The sequence below is a fragment of the Panthera pardus genome, unplaced genomic scaffold (assembly GCF_024362965.1).
Source record: "Panthera pardus isolate Hobbes unplaced genomic scaffold, ASM2436296v1 HiC_scaffold_13, whole genome shotgun sequence".
NCBI classification, from domain to species: domain Eukaryota; kingdom Metazoa; phylum Chordata; class Mammalia; order Carnivora; family Felidae; genus Panthera; species Panthera pardus.
Window position 1 is genome coordinate 134,198,214 of NW_026526688.1, and position 20,720 is coordinate 134,218,933.

Genomic DNA, 20,720 nt, shown 5'->3' on the forward strand with positions numbered 1-20,720 from the left:
GCATCCATTGGGTTTGCATCTCAGTTATAGCATTTTAAATTTCAGCCTGACTAGATTTTAGCTCTTTTATCTCTGCAGTAAGAGATTCTCCAGAGTCTTCTATGCTTTTTCAAGCCCTGTTAGAATCCTTATAATTGTTTTAAGTTGTAGTTCAGACATCTTACTTATTTCTGTATTAATGAAATCTCTTACTGTCATTTCTTCCTGTTCTTTCTTTTGAGGTGAATTCCTCTGACTTGTCATTTTGGAGAAAAAAATAATAAAATAAAATTAAAATTAAAAGATTAAAAAAAATAATGAAGCTAGATCCTAGGTATGTTTTGGTCTGGTTATTAAGAGAAGCTTGATAGAAAAAAGAAAAAGAAAAAAATAAAAAAAATTAAAAGTTGAAAATTAAAAAATTAAAAATTAATAATTTGCTCTTTCTGTACCCAAGAAAAATAAACCACACAAACAAAAACAAACCCCAAAAGAAGCTAGGTCACATTTCCCCTAGAGCTGAAGCTTTACACACTTTATGATCTGTAGACTTAGTGCTTGGGAGGGGCTGTGCTTGTTCTCTGTGGAAGGGGCCTGTGGCTCTGATTCTCAGGCCAACTTGCCCTAGTAGAGATGTGTTTGGAGGGCAGAGGGGTGTGTGGCTTGGTGTAACAGCTCTGTTCTCCACTTGTTGGCACTGTTTTGTTCACTGGGGTAGATCAGTGCTTGTTGGATAGGAGTAAAAATGGTTTCACCCTCCTCTCTACTCTCCAGAGTGGGAAGTTGGTTATGTCAGAGATGCGCAGTCACCCTTTCTGTGTCCAAGGCTTCCGGCAGATCCCCCCTTTCACCCTGTCTGTGTGAACTGTCTGCCCTCCTGGGTTTTATCTCAGACAAAGCCGTGTTTGAAAACCCCACACTTCAGAGGCTCCCTGAGTTTCTACCTGTGCTGATCCTCTGAGGGAGGGTCTTGCTGCCCTGTAGCCTGAGCTTGTCCCAGAAACAGTTGAGTGATTGCGTGGTGGCAGCAGCTCAGAGTTTATGGTAAATTGCAACACACAGCTGGCACCACCGTTTGCTGCCCTCAGCTGGCATCTTTGTTCCTATACTAGTGAATGGGACAGCTCAGTGGCTTTGGCCAGGTCTTTTGCCCATGGAGGGACACTATCACCTCTATTGAAAGCACTCCAAGGATCCCAGGGGATCCTCAGAACATGCAGCCCACTCCAATGGCTCTGTCCTGCTTCTTCACTGGAATGCTGTCAGGCACTGAGCTCTGAAACTTCAAACTTTGCTGTTTATAAAAAAACTGGTGGTATTGAAACCCTTTCTTTTTTCCCTACCAGTGGTTTTGGGGAAGTGTTTTCTTGTGCTGTCCCCTGTGTGTTTTCACTATTTGTTTTTCTTTACTCTTAGCTTACCGCTCTCTGTGATCAGGGATCCTTCCCCACTGCAGCACCTGAAGCTCTTTTCTCCCACAAATCAACTCTTCTCAGTTCCTACTTTCCATGGGTTGTTGTTTTTCTTTTTGTAGATGTGCAACTTTGTTCTTTAAGACTTCCAATCAATTTCTTGGGTGTTCAAATAATTGGATATTTATCTTGCTGTTTGAGGGAGGAGGCAAGCCTAGGGTTACCCTACTTCTCTACCATCTTAACCCTCCTCCTTTGTTCCTTGTTCTGACTCTTTAATTATTTCACTCACTCCTACTTATGGTCTTTCTAATTGTTTTGATCATATAAAGTTCTTATGGTGGTGATACTTTTTTTTTATAGTATCTGATGATTCTCACTTGAGTTATTTGCTTTCCTTGTGATATATCTGGAGATTTGTGATTTATCTTTTTTAGTGTCTTCTTTCATTTCCGGTACCTGGTAACTTCCAGTTGTGTACTACTCAATGTTTAATCACCAATTCTCTGAAGAAAGCTTGGTTTGTAGAATATACCAGTTTCTATGGTCTAAATGTTCCCACAAGAAACAATTTTAAACCCCACTGAAGTAGCGTCATCAGGCATGGAGTTGGGAAAAGATGTGCACAATCAGCTTTTGCTAGCTGATTATAGGAGCCAACTTCATAACACCACTGGCAATTTTCCTTTTTTAATGTAAATCCAAAACTACTTTTTGTTACAGTTTACCCAGCTAATCTAGAGTTTTGTGATGTGAGAGTTTCCATGTTAGCTAACCTTACCAGGTTTCTAGGACCAGAAGCAATGTTATATGTACAATATTAAGAAACTTAAAAATGTTTGTATTATAATTCTTGAATTGGTGAATTTTGCTGTTTTTACATTTCTTATTTTATATGTCCTCTCTCTTAATAATCCTTCCTATTTCTTATGTATTTGTTGCTTTCTCATCTCTTATATTCTGGTCTCTATTGCTTTACTCCTGCTAAATAAGTTTACCAAAGGATTTCTTTGGAAGCAATTATCTTGTTATATGAACAATATTTTAAGAGATATTTAGCTTTTAGATATAGACAAGCATAGATTACTTGGAAACGAATAAAGACAAGCATAGATTACTTGGAAAGAAATAATATATATTAAATTTAAGTATAATTTATGAAAAAGTATTTTGTGTACTTATATACTTATGATTAGAGTCATTGAATTATTTTTGCCTTTATACTGAAGCTAATGATGTGCTTCTACATGTTTGTATCGAGAGTGCTCTAAATCAGAGGTTGGCAACCTTTTATTTTTTCTCTTCTTTCTCTCTTTCTTTCTTTCTCTCTTTCTTTCTTTCTTTCTTCTTTCTCTGTTTTTTTTTTGGAGGTAAGTTCTGTGCCCAATGTGGGGCTTGAACTCATGTCCCCAAGACCAAGTGCCATATGCTGTACCAGCTGAGCCAGCCAGGTGCTCCTGGCAACTTTTTCTATAAAGTATCAGATAGTAAATATTTTAGCCTTTGCAGGTCATATAGTTTCTATCATAGTTACTCAAATCTACTATTATAGTGTAAAAGCAGCCATAGACACTATGTAAACTAATGAATGGATGTATTTCAATAAAATTGTATTTACAAAAACATGTGGTGATTTGAATTTGGTCCATGGGCCACAATTTGCTGATTTCTGCTCTAAATGGTAGTCCCTGAGAAAAAAATTGTAGTCCATGGACCAAAAGGTTTAATAATATCTTAAAGTAAGCAAATGCACAATTCTTAATAGAACATTAAATTTAATTTTTTTTCTGTCAGCACTAAAAAGATAATTACTTGTTTCATGGTATATTTACTTTTCATTTGTTTCTTTATATGTACTTTTCAAAAATGTTAATTTTTTTTAATTTTTAATTTTTTTAAAGTAGACTCCACACCCAGCGTGGAGCCCAACACAGGCTTGAACTCATGACCCTGAGATCAACACCTGAGCTGAGATCAAGAGTCAGATGCTTAACCGACTGAGCCACCCATGTGCCCCAATATGTATGTTTTTTATACATAGTTGGGAGAATTCTTTAGGGAATAGAAGAGACAGAGTGTTTTTTGTTCTTGTGATTAACAATGACTCTGTATTCTCATATTGTACATATGCTTACAGGCTGTTAAGAGAGTCATATTTTAATAAGTCATATGTAATAAATCAAAAACTATTTACAGTATTTACAGATAATGAATTTGTTGTATATCAGTTAAACTTGGAAAGTGCTGGATCTCAAAACATATTGTGTAATTAATTGCTCATTTAGTTTACTCTTGCATGTATTACATTTAGTGACAAACCATGGGAGCCTGGAGCTGCCCAGAACAATTTGATTTTTTTGCATCTGTAAAACTTCTTAAACCTCCTGTGGTTTGTTGGCACATCTCACATACAAACGAATTTAAGTATTGATCTAAGCTATTAAAACATATCATAGTTACATTCTTTATAGTAGCTGTTGTGCACCAGTTTAATCTAATAAATTAAGTGTATCTCATTCATACACCTTGGCCTACTGCTTTGTTCAGGGTAGTCATTAACACATATAGCCATGTAACGAAGAGAAACTCAGTATACTACACAGCAAGGAGTGCACATATGGGACTTTTCCCACAAGAACAATCAGTAATTGAAAGCACTAAACTCCCCAAATTAGCATCCCCTCCTTTTTCAAGCTACTCATGGGTCCTATACTGCACCAAGATATTGTCATTAATTATACTTTAGACTAATATCGAGATAATGCCCTGGCCATTTATGTTGTTTCTATGCAGTGGTGCCAAATGCTTTCTGCCATGTTATTAGGGAATATTATTACCAGACTAGTTTTCTGTAAATCACTGAGAATATCATACTGAACATTCTTTTTCTTGTAATGTCCCTTTGTGGAACAAGGAGTTTCTGCAGTGACTTAGTGACTTAGTCATGGTGCTACATTTAGAATCTTTATAATGCAACCAGGAAAGGTCAGGATGCTTACTTTCCATAGAAAGATTATTCACTCATTAAAAATTAAAATACATTGTTCATTTTAGGTGGCGGGCTGGATATTATTATTTCCCACATGCCCAATTCAGCAGTACAGAACTAAAAACAGCCTTGCTGGGTAGCATTTTGAGGTCATCTGTGTTGGACTCTCATACTCCCACCACTACAAACTCCTCATTCCTAATTTATTAGCACCAAATTTGCTGAAAACTTATAGATCTGAATATGCAGAGATAATAAAATACTTAGATTTGTACTAGAGAAGGAAGGAAGCTTTTTTAATTTGAGTCTGCTTTTATTCAATAAACATTTACTCAACATTAGCTCTATACTGAGAATAGTGTTGGGCCCTGGGGTTGTGAACATGAATAAAACATGGTCACTTTACCTGAGAAGGACATAATGTAGTATGTATGGAATAGACATATGAAAAAACAGTTACAATATTATAAGATATTCATAATAAAAGTGTGAACAAAGTGCTGTGAGAAGACTGAAGGAAAAACTGAAGAGGGGCTGGGAGAACATTTTCCCATTCAATGCCAGAAATGAACATTTGGAAAATGGGAATAAAATAAAAATACCTTTTATAATAATATCAAAAACATAAATGCTTAACAATAAACTTAAAGAAGCATGTGAAAGAACTACGTAGAGAAAATATGTGAGCAAATATACAATACTTTTCTTTGTAATTTAAATTTCCTTAAAATAGAATTGCTTATTTAAGACAAAAATAATAGCCATGTGTTATGGGGCTTATAAAACATGTATAAGTAAAATATATGACAACAATAGTTCAGAGGACTAGAGGGGAAAATTGAAGTATACTAGTGTAAGTTTCTTAAACTATATGTAAAGTAGAATCATATTATTTGAAGTTAGATGACTAAAAATTAAAAATGCAAACTCTAGAACAACCACTAAAAAATATGTATAAATAATAAGCTACTGGGTAAAATAAAATGGAAAACAAAAATATACCCAGTTCTTCTAAAAAAGGCTGAAAAGGAGGAAAAAATGGAATAAAAAATACAAGGGTAAAATATGAAACAAAGAGTACAGTGGTAGGCTTGATCTCAGCAATATTCATATTCACTTTAAATTTAAGTGGACTATATACATGTCTTAAAAGACAGAGATCATTAACATCTCCTCCCTTCTATTCAACTTTGTACTTGAACAATTAGGCAAGAAAAACAGATTGGAAAGGAAAAAGGAAAAACTATTTTCATCTGCAGACAACTTTTCTATGTGTAAAAAAAATCCTAAACAAACTAAAAATATTTACTGGATTTAATAAATGAATTTAACAGTGTGGTAGAATGCAAGTTCACTTACAAAAATTAATATTATTTTAAGAAATAAGCATTTGGGAAATGGAAATTAAAAATATGCCATTTACATTAGTATCAAAAATGTAAATGCTAAAGAATACACTTAAAGAAAAACATACAAGATCTATACACTGCAAACTCTGAAACATTTCTGAGGTAAATTAGAGAGAATTAAAATAAATGGGCAGATACACCATGATTATGGATAAACTATACCCAATATTGTTAAGATGTCTTTCTTCCCAATGTGAGCTATAGCTCTACTACATTCTCAACCAAATTGCAGAATGTTTTTAAATAATGTTTTGAAATGTCAGGCTGATTTTAAAATTCATATGGAAATGCAAAGATCCAGAAGAGTCTCACAAATAAAAAGAAGAAAAAAATTTGGAGGACTTACCTAATTTGAAGACTTATTATAAAGCTGCAGTAATCAAGACAGAATGATAATGGGGTAAAAATAGATAGTAGGTCAATGGAACCAAAAAAAGTTCCTGAAATAGATCCACATTTGTACAGTCAATTGATTTTTTGACGAAGGCAGTGAGGTAACTCAGTATAGAAAGGAAGTTATTATGACTGAGGGTACTTGAACAAGTGGCTATTTATAAGGAGAAAAATGAACTTCAGTATATACCTCAATATATAATCACACCATAGATTATGGGGCGCCTGCGTGGCTTGGTTAAGCATCCGACTTCAGCTCAGGTCATGATCTCAGGGTCCATGAGTTCGAGCCCCGCGTCGGGCTCTGTGCTGACAGCTCAGAGCCTGGAGACTGTTTCAGATTCTCTCTCCCTCTCCCTCTCTCAGATTCTCTCTCCCTCTCTCTCTGACCCTCCCCGGTTCATGCTCTGTCTCTTTCTGTCTCAAAAATAGATAAACGTTAAAAAAAGTCACACCATAGATTAAAATTAATTACAGGTGGATTATATTCCTAAAAGTAAAATTAACAACACAAAGCTTCAAGAAGAAAATGTGGAAGAATATCTTTCTGAACTTGGTGTGGATCACACCCTTGATAAACTCAAGGAAGATCCCTTGATAAACTCAAGGAAGCACTACTAATAAAAGAAAGACAAAGGAAATGCATTTCATAAAAATTAAATATTCCTAAAAGACAGCATTTCTAAGTTCAATATGAAGCCACAAACTGAAAGAAAATATTTATAATATGTATATATGACAGAAAACTTTCATCTGAAATAAAAGATTTCTATATTTTGTAAAAAATAAGAGATAATCTCCTCTCCCCACCCATAATCCACCACCAAATGGGTAAAAAAATTGAAAAGGCACTTCACAAAAGATTATAAATAAGTGGCCAATAAACAAATAAAAATAAGCTCAACATCATTAGTCATCAGGGGAATAAAAAATAAAACCATAACAAAATGTAATTAAATGCCCATTAGAATGATTAAAATTTAGAAAACTGATAAACCAAATGTTGGCAAAGATGTAAAACACCTGAATTTCATACATTGCTGCAGGGGATTGATAATGTGTCTGTCAGTTTTTCATAAATAAAATATATTCCTAATCTCATGATCTAACAATTTTTTCTCTTGGTACTTTTCCTGAGAGAAATGAAAGCATATTTATACAAGAATACATGTAGGTAAGTATTCATAGGAGCATTATTAATAATATTAAAAATTAGAGACACCTCAAATGTCCTAAAGTAGATGGATAGCACATTGTGATGCATTAAACGCCATTATAGAATGAACCATTACTAAAATTTATGCCAATATGGCTGAATACTAAAAACATATTGCTGGGCAAAAGAAGCCCAACAAAAGAGAGTGCATACTGTATGGTTGCATTTATGTGAGTTCAAAGACAAGAAAAACCAATTTATGTTGAAAGAAGTTAGAACATAGTTTGCCTGGGGGGGCTAGGGTTTTCAGACTATTTTTTATCTTCATTGGAATGTGAGTTACGTGGATATGGGCATTTGTCGAAACTCATCAACATGTATACTTAAGAACAGTTCATTTTGCTATGTGTAAATTATACCTGATTTAAAACTAAATTTAAAAATTTAAAAAGTAGAGGTAATTGGCAAAAATGATATATAAATCTCCTTGAAATCTCATGGATACAATCAAATAATCTCACAGATTAAAATCTGAGGAGTAAACCATATTTTTTGTTGTTGCTTTGTTTTAGTTTTTGCTTTCTGAGTATATTTTAGTAGTTTTTTTTTTTTTTTAATGGGGGATTTACCTTCTTATATAACAGAAAGTCTAGAAGTAGAAAAGTTCCCGAATTTCTTAATTCAGTAGTTTAATGTTATCATCAAGCACAATTTCTTCTATCTTCCTTCTTTATACCCCTCAGCATTTCTCTTCAAGATCATTTCCCATTAATGGCTATTATGAGTGTTTTGATTCCAGGCATTTGTGCGTACACAGCAATGTCTAGCAAAAGAATGAAGGACCACTAGTTCCTTGTGTCACTTGAATTTTTTCCTATTATAAAATATTTGACATATCAAATGGTATTTCATATATGTAAGGTTTAAAAAAATAATAGTGAAATAGGGACACTTCGGTGGCTCAGTCAGTTAACTGTCCAACTTTGGCTCAGGTCATGATCTCCCGGTTGGTGAGTTTGAGCCCTGAATCAGGCTTTCTGCTGCGAGTGCAGAGCATGCTTCAGATCCTCTGTCCCTGTCTCTTTCTGCCCCTCCCCTACTCTCACTTTCTCTCCCTCTCTCTCAAAAATAAACATAAAAAAATGTTATAAAAATATAATAAGTAAAAAAATAATGATGAAACAAACATGTGTGACTCTACCACGTAGCTTGAAGAAGTAGACACAGATTCTTGTTGTTACTCACATTAATAGCAGTAGCTAGAATGTCAACATTCACGCCCGTTCCTCAGCCCTCAATCACGCAGGGTGACTCAAAGGTCGGGTGACTACTGCATATAGAGTGGGTTACATTTTGGAAGAGGAACTCCAAAGGAATGTATTTATACTGGCAAAGGAAGCCATGTATTTATAATGGCAGTAAGCATGGCTTGTCCCAGAGGGACACCTTATCTTTATTATACTGGAGAGTAATCAAACCTGCCCTTTGTTCCAGAGGGAGATACTATCTCTCTCTTCCAAGACTGTTTGCTTTGTAATTATCGTTGAGAAGATAGTCTGGAATAAAAACAGCCAGTGCTTCTGTTTGCAAGATATGGAGAAGTGTGAAAGATCTGATAGAGTATTGTCTTTCAACAGGGGTGTGCTTCTACCCCACCTACATCCCCCATATTTATGATGCATGACCTATTGTCTCAGCATGTTTTAATGCATAGTTTCTTCTTTCCCCAAATATTTGCGATGCAAACTTTAACATAATTAGGTTCCCATGTATGTATGTGTCTGTTTTTGGCTCTTTATTAATTTATAGGTCTAGTTCTGCATCAATCCCACATACATTTACTAACTACAACTGTGGACCCTCCTAACCTCCACAAACACCCATTTTGCTCTTCTTCAGGAATGTTTTATATGTTCTTGCCCTTTCATTCTTTCTTAAATTTAAAAAATCTACCAAGTTCCCACGTAAAATATTTTTTCTTACAATTCAGACCTTCCTTCTGGGATTGTTTTGCTAGTTCTAAAGTTTGTTTAAAAGTTCTCTATTAAGCTCCGTGCAGGTGTCTTCAATGTGACTTCCCACCGTAGATAGATTCTAAGCTTTGTTTCTTGGACTCTGCATGCTACTATGTAAAAATGAAAGTTCTCATCTTCAGACATCAGCAGATGACCTAGGGACAAGAGGCAACTTCAGCTCTTTCACTTCTCTGCATGAATTCTTTCACATTGTTTTCAGCCTCAGAATTAATTTCTTTTTTTTCTTTTTTCTTTTCTTTTTTCTTTCCTTTCCTTCCCTTTCCTTTCCTTCCCTTTTCCTTTCTTTCTTTCTTTCTTTCTTTCTTTCTTTCTTTCTTTCTTTCTTTCTTTCTTTCTTTCTTTTCCTTCTGGCACTTCAGTCATGCATTAAAAATATAATTTGTACATTTCATTTAATTTTTTAGGAGTTTTACACCGAGTGGTTTTTAGGATATCAAATCATTCATTTTTCCAGAAACAAAAGCCTTGTGTCAGTCGTGGTTTTAAAATTGTTTAACTCACAGAATTGTGTCTTGCACACAATATATTCAGTAAAGTGAGCTTAACTGAACTGAAAAAGATTTCAGTTGGATTTCTCTGATGCTGCTTCATCATACTCAATAAGACAGTGCTTAATTTGGCATTACCACCATTACATGATTTTATCCTGTCCTTAATACTTTGCAAAATTATAAAATATTTTAAATATATGGAAAATAATGTAATTGAAATCTTTGTACTTAAACCAAGATTAAATTGATGTTAATATAGTGCCCATTTTTTTTTCTTGGTTTTGGTTTTATGATTATATAACAAAGTAATGTGTATGATTTTGTATATTTTAAAATTTTATATTAATAATATAATGATCTTCATACCCTTTTGAAACTTGCCTTTTCCCCCACTCAACATCATGTTTGAAAAATTTATCTACGCTGATACCTTAAGCTTGAATTCAGTTATTTCAAGTCCTATATATAATTCTATTATCAATTAGTGTTTATTTAAAAGTCCCTTTATTCTGCAATAAGCATGCTTATATATATGCTCTTGAGCATATGTTTGAGATTTTTAAAGTTAGTTGCCTAGAACTGAAAGTACTGTATAATAAATTGTTCTAAACTTTAACTTATTAAGTATATCCAATTCTTTTTATCTAATCTTTATGATTGTGATGGTGTTGATCATTATAAAAATAAAACATCTTACCTTACTTTATTATTTAGTGTTTATGATTTATGAAAAGTACCTAGTACTAGTCGGGATAAGGATTATGCTGAATATATGTTATGCATGACACCTTGTGTTTAATTCAAATTATATTAAAGTTTATGCTATTAAATAATGAAAAATTAGGTGATTTAGAAATTCATGCCCCCCCCCTTTTTCTATAGGTATTTATGAGCCTCCATTTATTGTACTACTGCAGTGAACCAACCTTGGATGTGAAAATTGCCTTTTGTCAGGTGTGTGTTCCTTACAGGTAAAACAAGGTACAGTATATTCCCTTGTATTTCCATTTTGCCATTTCAGCTTGCCTATGTTCTACACCAAGTTAGTATTGATATAGATTTAAAATGACTTGGGAATTAGAGGTGGGTAGTTAGATGTTTTTTCTTTCCCAGTTTTCTTAAGTTAGAATAGAAATGAAGATAATTCTTTTTAATGATTACAAATAATAGTGTTTAATCACTGTGTAATGTGATTTCTTTTTAGATTTTATTTATACTTAATGTCAGTAATATGTCTTTCCTAATCCTTGAATGTGGCTTCAATCATCAAAATAGCTGAAGTCCGTGTTATCATTTCTCATCCTAAGGACTAATGAGCTCTATGTAGCAGTTCTCTGATACCCACATATAGTAACATGCAGGGGGTGCTCAGTTTGTTTTTTGATGCCCAGTGCTAACTGGTAGTTGGTAAAAGGGTAAACAATAATAATAGCAAATAAAGGTATATTTAACCTACAACGAACAATAATAAGAAGGTAGTGTAAACGGACCAGATAAAAGACTGCTTTCCTCTATTCACACACACTATTCTTAGGAAAGAAGCTACCTGGGAGTGCCTGGGTGGCTCAGTAGGTTAAGCATCCAACTTCAGCTCAGGTCATGATCTCACGGTTCATGAGTTCGAGCACTGTGTCGGGCTCTGTGCTGACAGCTCACAGCCTGGAGCCTGCTTCGGATTCTGTGTCTCCCTCTCTCTCTGCTCCTCCCCTGCTCACGGTCTGTCTCTCTCTCTCTCAAAAATAAATAAATGTTAAAAAAAAAATAAAAAAAAAGAAGCTACCTGGGGTGCTTTTTCCTACTATAGGTATGTTTAGGGTAATCCTAAATTCAGCCTATTGTTATGGTATAATTAATAGTGCTCCTTTTTACTCTCAGGACTGATCTTTGGATAATAAATTATATAGTAACTTTATTCATGCCCCAAGCAAAAAGCAATTCAGTTTTTCTGTAATGATTTTCATTGTATCTTCTCACTGAGCTGTACTATAAACAGGCAGTGACATGCATCTATTGAAACAAGGTTTAAAAAATAACCACACCTTCTATTATTTTAGTACAGTTTTTTCTGATTCTAGAAGTAATATGTGCTTATTACAGAAAATGTAAAAACGTATACAGGGAAACAAATATTCTCTCTGAGTATAAGTAGAATTTCTATTGGAGAATAAAACGTGTTTGTTACATGCTACAAATAGGATTTACTGATCTGCCTCATCTCTCTGACCTCTGAATGTTGTAGTGCTGGAGGCCTCAGGCCTTTAGATAACTTCCAGTCTCTAACAAGAACTCTGGATCTAGAAAGCCTTGGTTAGAAACTCCAAATCTACCACTTATTAGCCATTTACTTGTGACCTTGGGCAAGTTACTTAATCTCTCGGTGCTGTTACTTAATCTCTCGGTGCTGTAGTTTCTAAATTTGAAAAAAGAGGACAATCATAGTACCTACCTTCCAGGGTCATGAGAATTAAGTGAGTTAGTACTTGCTAGAACATGTGTTTGTTAAATGGCTAACTAAACTTCAAATAAATTTTCATTCATTCTTCTGGTGCTCCAATTGAGTCCCAGTGTTTTAAGTATTATCAGTATCTTGACTATGTCCACAATTATGTGGCCAACCCAAACCTCTCTCCAAAATCAGACTCAGGCCCAAGTGCCTGTCCTACATCTTCACTTACAGGCCTATCAAACTCTGCAGACACTGAACCAAATTCCTGAACTTTCCTCCAAAATTGCTCTACTCTAATTCAGTAAATGCTAGATTCACCTTTCTCAGGGCCTTAGAACAAAATCTTTGGAATCATCTTTTGGGTAGCACTTCACATTCAGTTTGTTAGCAAATACTGTTGGCTCTATATTTAAAATATATCTGAAATCTCACCACTTCCCAACATTCTGTCCACAACCATTTTGACCCAACTGTTATTTAAATTCTAGTTAGCTGACAGATAGTGTAATTAGTTTTAGGAGTAGAATTCAGTGATTCAACCTACTATGGCCTCTTGCCTGGATGATCACCAGAGCTTCCTCCTTTGCTCACCCCCACATAGTGAACTCTCAAAACATCAGCAAAAGTCGTATTTGAAAAGTATAAGTGAGACCATGCCTCTCCTTGGCTAAAACCAAAACGAAACAGAAAAACCTTTCAATGTCTTTCCATCTCACTTATGGTAAAAACCAAAATTCTTAAAATAAATACCCAAGCCTTTACCATGTAGTCACCTAGAGACCCCCTCCCAGAAATGCTCTTCCTTTAATGTCCACTTGGCTCACTCCTCCACCACCATCAGGACTTTGCTCAAATGTCATTTTTTAAGGGAACCTTTCCTGGTTCTCCTATTTAAAATTGCCCCTTCTTACCTAGTCTGCCTACCTGACTTCTCAGCCTTCCTCTTCCCCTATAACACTTTTTGGTAGCTGGTATACCATATGTGTGACTAGTACGTTGTGTCTCTCTCTCCACTAAAATGCATTTTTCACAAGGGCAGGAATTTTTTCACTGGTGTGGTGGAGCAAGCTCACACAGGCTCACAAGAGTTGATTGAGCACCTCTCTCCCCAACTCAAAGTTCAATGGTGTGAGGTCAGTAGATTGAAGTCTGTTACTATCGGGAGTATGTACATTATGTAAATAAGCAATTACTACAAACAAGAGTCCTCCCTCCCTGTGGTTGTTGAATATTTACCCAGCATGCTGTTGAAATTTTGTCTCATTCGCACACTGATGTGCCAGAGTGCTAAGCACAACATGTGGCATGGCGTGGGCTGTCACTGAATATTTGCGTAATGAAAAAATGAATGATGTATATTTGGTTTAGGTAAGCAGTTACAACTGTGACTGTGCATTGTTTGAAATGAGCAGGCCTGAACTTCTGGGTAGAATGTCTGGGCCCTACCACTGGCAGGCTATTTGTGTGCTGTTTCCTTAGATTCCAGAGAGCCGATTCATTAACGATGGCCATTAACACTTATAAAGTGAACCGCAAACAAACAAAAAACTAATTCATGTTTTATGTTAAGGTTAAGTCTCAAGGTTAAGTCTGAACTTCAAAGATGATCAATAAAAAAGACCTTAAAACTTAAGCTGTAGTTTTCAATCCAGAGTCTTTTTGTAGGTTAACTCTATTTTTCCAATCAGCTCCCGATCTTTGGGCACAGATGCAGAATGTCTGTTTCTAGTGAGAGTTCTTTTAAAGCAAAGGAATAAAGAGAAGTAAAGCATGAGCTTTATTAATGACTGATTTTTTTTTTTCTTTTGGTATTTTGCTTTTTTTTTTTTTTTAGATTTTGGTATCTAGATACGTGCATATTGTATAGATTTTAAAACATCTAAAAATATTATAGTAAGCAGAATGTTGCTGGTTGTGACTCTGAACATTTTGTTTACTTTCCATGTAGAATTTTTATTTGATAATGTCTGTTTATTTATTTTTCTTTTCTGTAGCCCTGTGCCTGACTTACTACTCTAGCAATTTAGAGAAAAGAGTGTTTTCAGTTTTAGAGACAGTTATGCACAGGGATTTACTTTCAAACTATGTTTTTGGAAGCTTCTTGTTTCCTGAGGCATTTCACAGGTTCCTGGTATGCTGTTGTGTTTAACCTGATCACCAGCAGGGTTAGGTTGTTTCCAACTTCTTGTCAGACAGACAATACACAAAGACCTTAAGTAATTTGTCAACAACTGGTCAAGTGTATTCAGAATCCAGCCAGGCCTCTTGAATCTTAATCTGTGGCTTTTTATACTATGTAATATTTCCAATTTTTTCATTTGTTATCAATAAGCAGTTACAGAAAATATAGAAAGTTAAATTGCTTAAGATTCTCTCTCTCTCTCTCTCTCTTCCCCTCTCCCCTGCTTGAGCTCTCTTTCTCTCTTTCTCAAAAACAAAGACAAAAACAGAAACAAAAACTTACTCTTGTAGCAACATTGTTGATCACTTCTGATTTATTATTTTTTAGTGCATCATGCTCCTCTTTTAATCTTTAGAAATTTGAGGATGTTAGCAAATATTTTATGAGCTATGTTCACTTCTTAGAACTTTTTATAAACCTGGAAATAAGTAAACCAGGGAACTTAAAAAGATGGGTATTCTAGAATGCCCATGGAATGGTTTAGTTTTAAGTGATATGTTCAGATTACAGTACCTAGGACATTAAAAAAAATATCATTAAACCTGATGCCAGGGTTATAGAGTTCTAAAAAAATAGTTTTTTGCTTTAAAGCATATTGAATTTGAAGTATCTTGATTTGCTCAAGTTTATTTCATTTGATGGGTTATTGTGTTTCTGTTTCAAAGATGATGGAACTATGTGGTTAAAACTTTTACACTTCATTGGATGGCCATCTTAGATGGAAAGAAGTCTTTTAGACCAACATAGAGGAGTGGAGCAGCAAAGGAAAAGACATTTTGATAGGGCAAGGCAAAGGAAAACCTGTATAATCTTACAGGGAAACTGAAAACCATTTTTGGTGGTCTATGAAATAAATGGCATTGTTTGTATATTTTAGATTTTCGGGGAGATTGTCTGCCACCTCAAAACACCAAATTAGACACTGACTTCCTATAAATATGGTTTAAGGGAATCAGTAGATTGAGCATGGATATATTTGAAGTTCTTTGTATTTTGTAAATGAATGGCTATAATTTTGAGATATAAACTGATAAACCTTTCCTTTATTATTTTAGTTTTTCATGTAACAGGGAAAGAAAAAAAATTATCTTAGTTTTTCCTTTCAAGGGATTTCTTGTGCTGTGTATTATTTGAGGAAGCCCAGCTCTGACTTTCTTCTATATCTGCTTTTATACATTGCATTTAATTTTGCATTCATTGTCTAAAATCCCAATACAATAAAACCTTGGTTTGTGAGAATAATTCGTTCTGGAAACATGCTTATCATCCAAAGCACTTATATATCAAAGTGAATTTCCCCATAAGAAATAAAGGAAACTCAGATGATTCATCCACAACCCAAAAATATTCATATAAAAATGATTACAATACTGTAATATAGCACAAAATAATAAAGAAAATTCAAAACATAAAGAAAAACAAGCAAATCAACCTGCACTTACCTTTGAAAACCTTCATGGCTGGTGTGAGGGAGACAAGAAAGAGGAGAAGTGGGTTATTGTGTAGGATGACTTTCACTATCACTAATGGAATCACTGCTAGCTATTGGCTCAATGGAATCTTTTTCTGCATGGGGATATTGTATACGCTTGGATGTTGACTACATTTACAGTATTAATAAGCTCTTGTCATATACTCTATTTAATGTAACTCACAATAAGGCAGCAGAGGAAAGGGTCTATATCTGCAGGCAGTCTGACCTAGAATGAAGCAACGCATTCCTAAGCTTACTCTTGTATGGAAAAACAAAACACTGTCCATTGGTACTTTGAAGGGACAAAAAATACACTAGTGCTGGTTGTGGGCACCTTTCAATGTTCTGAAAAATCACTGATTTCTGCCAAATACCATGGCTAACATCCGAGCATGGGAGATGGTCACCCACAATACTGCAACGAGCGAGAGAGAGATAGAGAAGAGCCATTGGCTCAGTTGTGATCATGTGACATTTGGTGTCACATACTACTCATATTGCAAGACATTGCTTGTTTATCAAGTTAAAATTTATTATAAATGTTTCTCATCTTGCAGAACACTCGCAGAACAAGTTACTCATAATCCAAGGTTTTACTGTATGTATATGCTTTCATGCATGGCTGTCCATGGGTAAATTACTAAAGACATAGCAAACATTCTTGTGAAAACATGGTATATCTTGAATCATGAAATAAATCACTGAGATATATATACTATCAGGATAATAGCTAGCATAGCTATTTTTATGAATGAATGTTTCATCATGTTTGAAAGTACTTTTTTTCCATATGTTCACATGTGACAATGGCTGCAGAAAATTTCAAAAGAGAAAATTTAATGTTATATTTATGTCTTATACCTTGGGAAGGTTTTTTTTTCCTAATGACTTATTAAATAATTATTTGAGTTAATGAATAGATTTAGTTATGCTACAAAGATTAACAAAAAAGTGTAAAGTTCTTAAGATCTGTTTCTATACTGGTGAACTTTCTGTATTGGTTGATTGCGGGTATGTGTTTGGTTTGCTTGAAGCACGAAAAGGTCAAACTTGACTTCTTGTTGAATGATCTTAAACATGAATATAAATATAGCTTTGTACTATAAGTTTAATTATGGTTAAGGTATTAATCAGATTAAATGAAGTTATTGCCTACATCTTTAAAAATAGCTGTGCTATAAAATATCCCAGAATTACCTGTGGTTTTCAGTGTATGGTAAATCATGCTCTGTAAGGAAAGCATCAATATGTGCATTCTATTTTGATCTGCATAGTGTTCTTTAGTAATCAATGCATTCATTATGCACTATTTTAATTCCACGTGAGACTTTGGAAAATACATTAAGTGATAATTTTGCTTTTCTGTACAGGTATTATTTGAAGTTGGGGTGCATGATATACAAAAGCTGAATTTTTCAGTAGGTTAAGAAGAATAATGTTAATTTAGATCATGAGTTCCAAAACCAGTTCCAATCTGGAATGTGTCATTCAACTCTTCTTTTGTTCATCTTCTCTAAAGGTGAATATTTATTTGGTTATATACTCTATACATCTCTAACTGATTCCTAAAAATGTTAAGGCAGTTACAAAAGTGCATATCCAAAAGATGAAAACCCAGACTTCGGAGAACATGGAACTACTAAACTTAAGTACTAATTAGATCTTTTTATAATTGTGCAATGAAAGAATCTTAATAATATAATGATTTGGATTTAAGAATAATGTTCTTTATTGTGTAAATGAAAACAGGGTTCCAGTGTCCATATTTTTAAATGTAGCATTTGATAAACTCTAATTTCCCCTTCTAAAAAACATATGAGACAACTCTGTAAACATTTTGATTCCTAAATGACATTTTACTTTCCTTTTAAGGAAACATAACCTCTTACTCCTACCCTAAGAAAGAGTTTCTTTAAAAATTAACTATTATTTAATAAGGTGGAAAATTTTTCCTGTCTTGACTATATAATACCACTTATTACTGGCTATTTTATACTTCTTTTTTTATTGTAGACAAATTGAGAACGTGTAAATAAAAAAATGTAGAACTCAGTGTGATTGGTTTAGGCTAAATCATTGTGGTAATGAAGCCAGCATTCCAAGTTTGATCCTGTAAGGGAGAATTTAATATTAAGCTCTTTGAGGGCAGGAACTTTATATTCTCTGTGCCTAGAACATTGCTTGACAATTGTAAGACCAAAGTAAGTATTTGTTGAATGAAAAACATACTGCAGTAATAGATAGACCTCAAGTCTCAGTGACTTATCAGAGCAAAAGTTTATTTCTTCTTATACAAAGTCTAGTACAGGTTAACAAGGGTTCTTCTCTATCTGGTGACTAAAGAATTTAGGTTCTTACTATCTTGTGATGTGCCAGCTGAGACACCATAGTATGGAAAGAGATGGATTGTGGTGGCACATCCCCTAAATGCCCCTGAATTTAGCTAACACCTGCCATGTCTACTTGTAATCCATTGGCCAGAAATCATCACATGGCCCCAACAGTACTGCAGGGGAAGGCTGGGGAATGTAGTAGAGGATGTGAATATTCATGGAACACTGGAACACTGTTTTTGCCACAGATGAAAACACAGAAAAATATTTTATTACCTAACCATTCTGAACCCTGTTGGTTATGTATTGACTATATAGCAATATTATAGTGTCTTGGGATGGTACTACAGTTCAAGCCAACTTTTTGTTAAAAACATTATAAAATTGCTATTTAGCTATGTGCTTTTAAATGTTATCTTCTCAATAATAATAATTGTACTAGTATAATTATTATTATCAATAATAATAATAATTATTATCAATAATAATAATTATACTAGTAGTAGTAAACTTTGTTGATGGCTTTTTAAGTAAGCTTATACCATACTAAGAGCTTTACATAGATGATCTCATTTAACCTTCTCACTAATGAAAAGAGTAGCATATCGCTGTTATTCCATAAATAAGTATACTGAGTATAAGATTGTAAAAAGCTTGACTGAGAACTGACAGTCATGATTCTTAGAGAAAAGCTGGATTTTTACCCTTTGCTAAAGTTCTCAGTCTAGGATTTCTCAACTGCAAAATCAGAATATTAAGTCTTACATGAAATGATTTATTACACACCTAGCACAATGTCTTGTCCTAATACTAGCTTGGTGATTAGCAGGCGTTCAAGCAGTATTACTTTTCTGCCCTCATATATAAATGACAAGGGACAGAAGCCATTCCCACTTTATTATTGATTACTGCAATGTGCTTTTTCACGTCATTGAAAATAATGGTTAAACATATTTTAAGTCTTAAAGTTTTACTGCATTATTGATTTGTTATAAGCCATTGATTCCACAGAGTATCCATCTCTGGGCAACCAATATAAAAGTCATATACCTTTCAGGCTGTAATCCTCCTCAGAGAGTAATACTTTAAGAAACAGAGTGGAGAAAATATGCTCTTGACAAAACAGAATCTAATCCTAAATATCATTAAGCATTGTTGTCTCAAATCTCCCTTTTTAAAACTCATATGTAAATTATTTGATTCAGATTTAAAATGGATTGAACCCATATTATGGTATTCTGCATAATATTCATGGTCATTCTGCATGGAATAACTCATTCTGCATGGAATAACTGCATGAAATAACTGGTCATTATATGAGAATGAATAGCTCAACATCATTTATGCCAAAAGCACAATCACCACTTTTGGCAGATACTTTTCTGTATCCAAATGACAATACTAAAATAATATCTAACAGATTAACCAGTTAATTTTCTGTAGGTTCATTTTGTAGCTAATTTATCTTGGCTATCCATAGCATGGATATGGTATATCCATAGCATCTTCAATAGTGCCTGGCATACAGTAAGTGATCAATATATATTTAACAAGCAAATAGAATCAGACCCTTTAAATTTCTAGGCAGTTCTGAAAATCCACCTTTCCCTCATCAACACTGTCTACTTCAATCTTGAATTATGTAATGTTCATCTAAGTTCAAACTCCAGGCTAAGACAATAGATAAATACAAGAGAAGGGCATGTTATTCATTCATTTCTCTTGATCTTCTAAGCTCTATTCCTATAGCTCACCTTATCATAAGAAAACCATATCCTTGTTCTAAATTATTCTAGCTGAACTAGTGAATGGTTTAGCAAAAAAACCAAAAACCAAAAACCAAAAAACAAACAAACAAAAAAACCACATGTTTTAGAGTTGAATAAACTTCAATTTATATTAATTGACACGACTAATTAATGGTTCTAAGACCATTAATTCAACCAATGTTGAACCAATTAACAGCTCTGTACGCCACTTTCCTCGCCTGTAGTTAGTGTTAAATACAGTATTTAACAGAATACAGAGTTCACCTTTAGCAAGTAAGCAATTAATACTGCTTTACCTTTCTTTCTCCCCTTGAATTATTGAGAGCTGATGTCATGTAAATCATATGAAAAATATTTTTATGCTTTTGATTAAAAATATATCTACTATTTGATGTTTGATTCCGGGTTATTACATAAAGAACTATTGAATATTCTTCCTAAGTACTAGAGAGATTTTATCTTTCCTATGAAGTGGTCTGGTATGATATATTCTGTGAGATTAATGAATCAAAACTTGCCACTTAATTGTGTTTTGTTGTTGGTTGTCATTATGTTTTTCTTTTGGCTTAGTGGAAGAATGACACTAAGTTTTGTGCTCAAAGCAATAGATAGTCATAACTTAAGCCTTCTGGTAAAACTGTCATCTCCCAG

General features: G+C 34.1%; 1 protein-coding gene across 5 annotated transcripts in view; it reads left to right on the top strand.

Moving 5' to 3' along the window:
• Positions 1–20,720, top strand: part of MAPK10 (mitogen-activated protein kinase 10) — a 310,548-nt gene that overhangs the window by 139,033 nt on the left and 150,795 nt on the right. For 2 of the 5 annotated variants that reach the window (XM_019465201.2, XM_019465205.2), the window contains exon 3: positions 10,748–10,819. The exons of 1 other annotated variant lie outside the window; for it this stretch is intronic. In XM_019465201.2, coding sequence (XP_019320746.1) covers positions 10,754–10,819 — 66 coding nt within the window. In that variant the 5' untranslated portion in view covers positions 10,748–10,753. Of the gene's footprint in view, positions 1–10,747; positions 10,847–17,384; positions 17,487–20,720 lie in introns of those variants that run through there. 2 more of the 5 variants (XM_019465215.2, XM_053901414.1) reach the window with 2 other exon arrangements.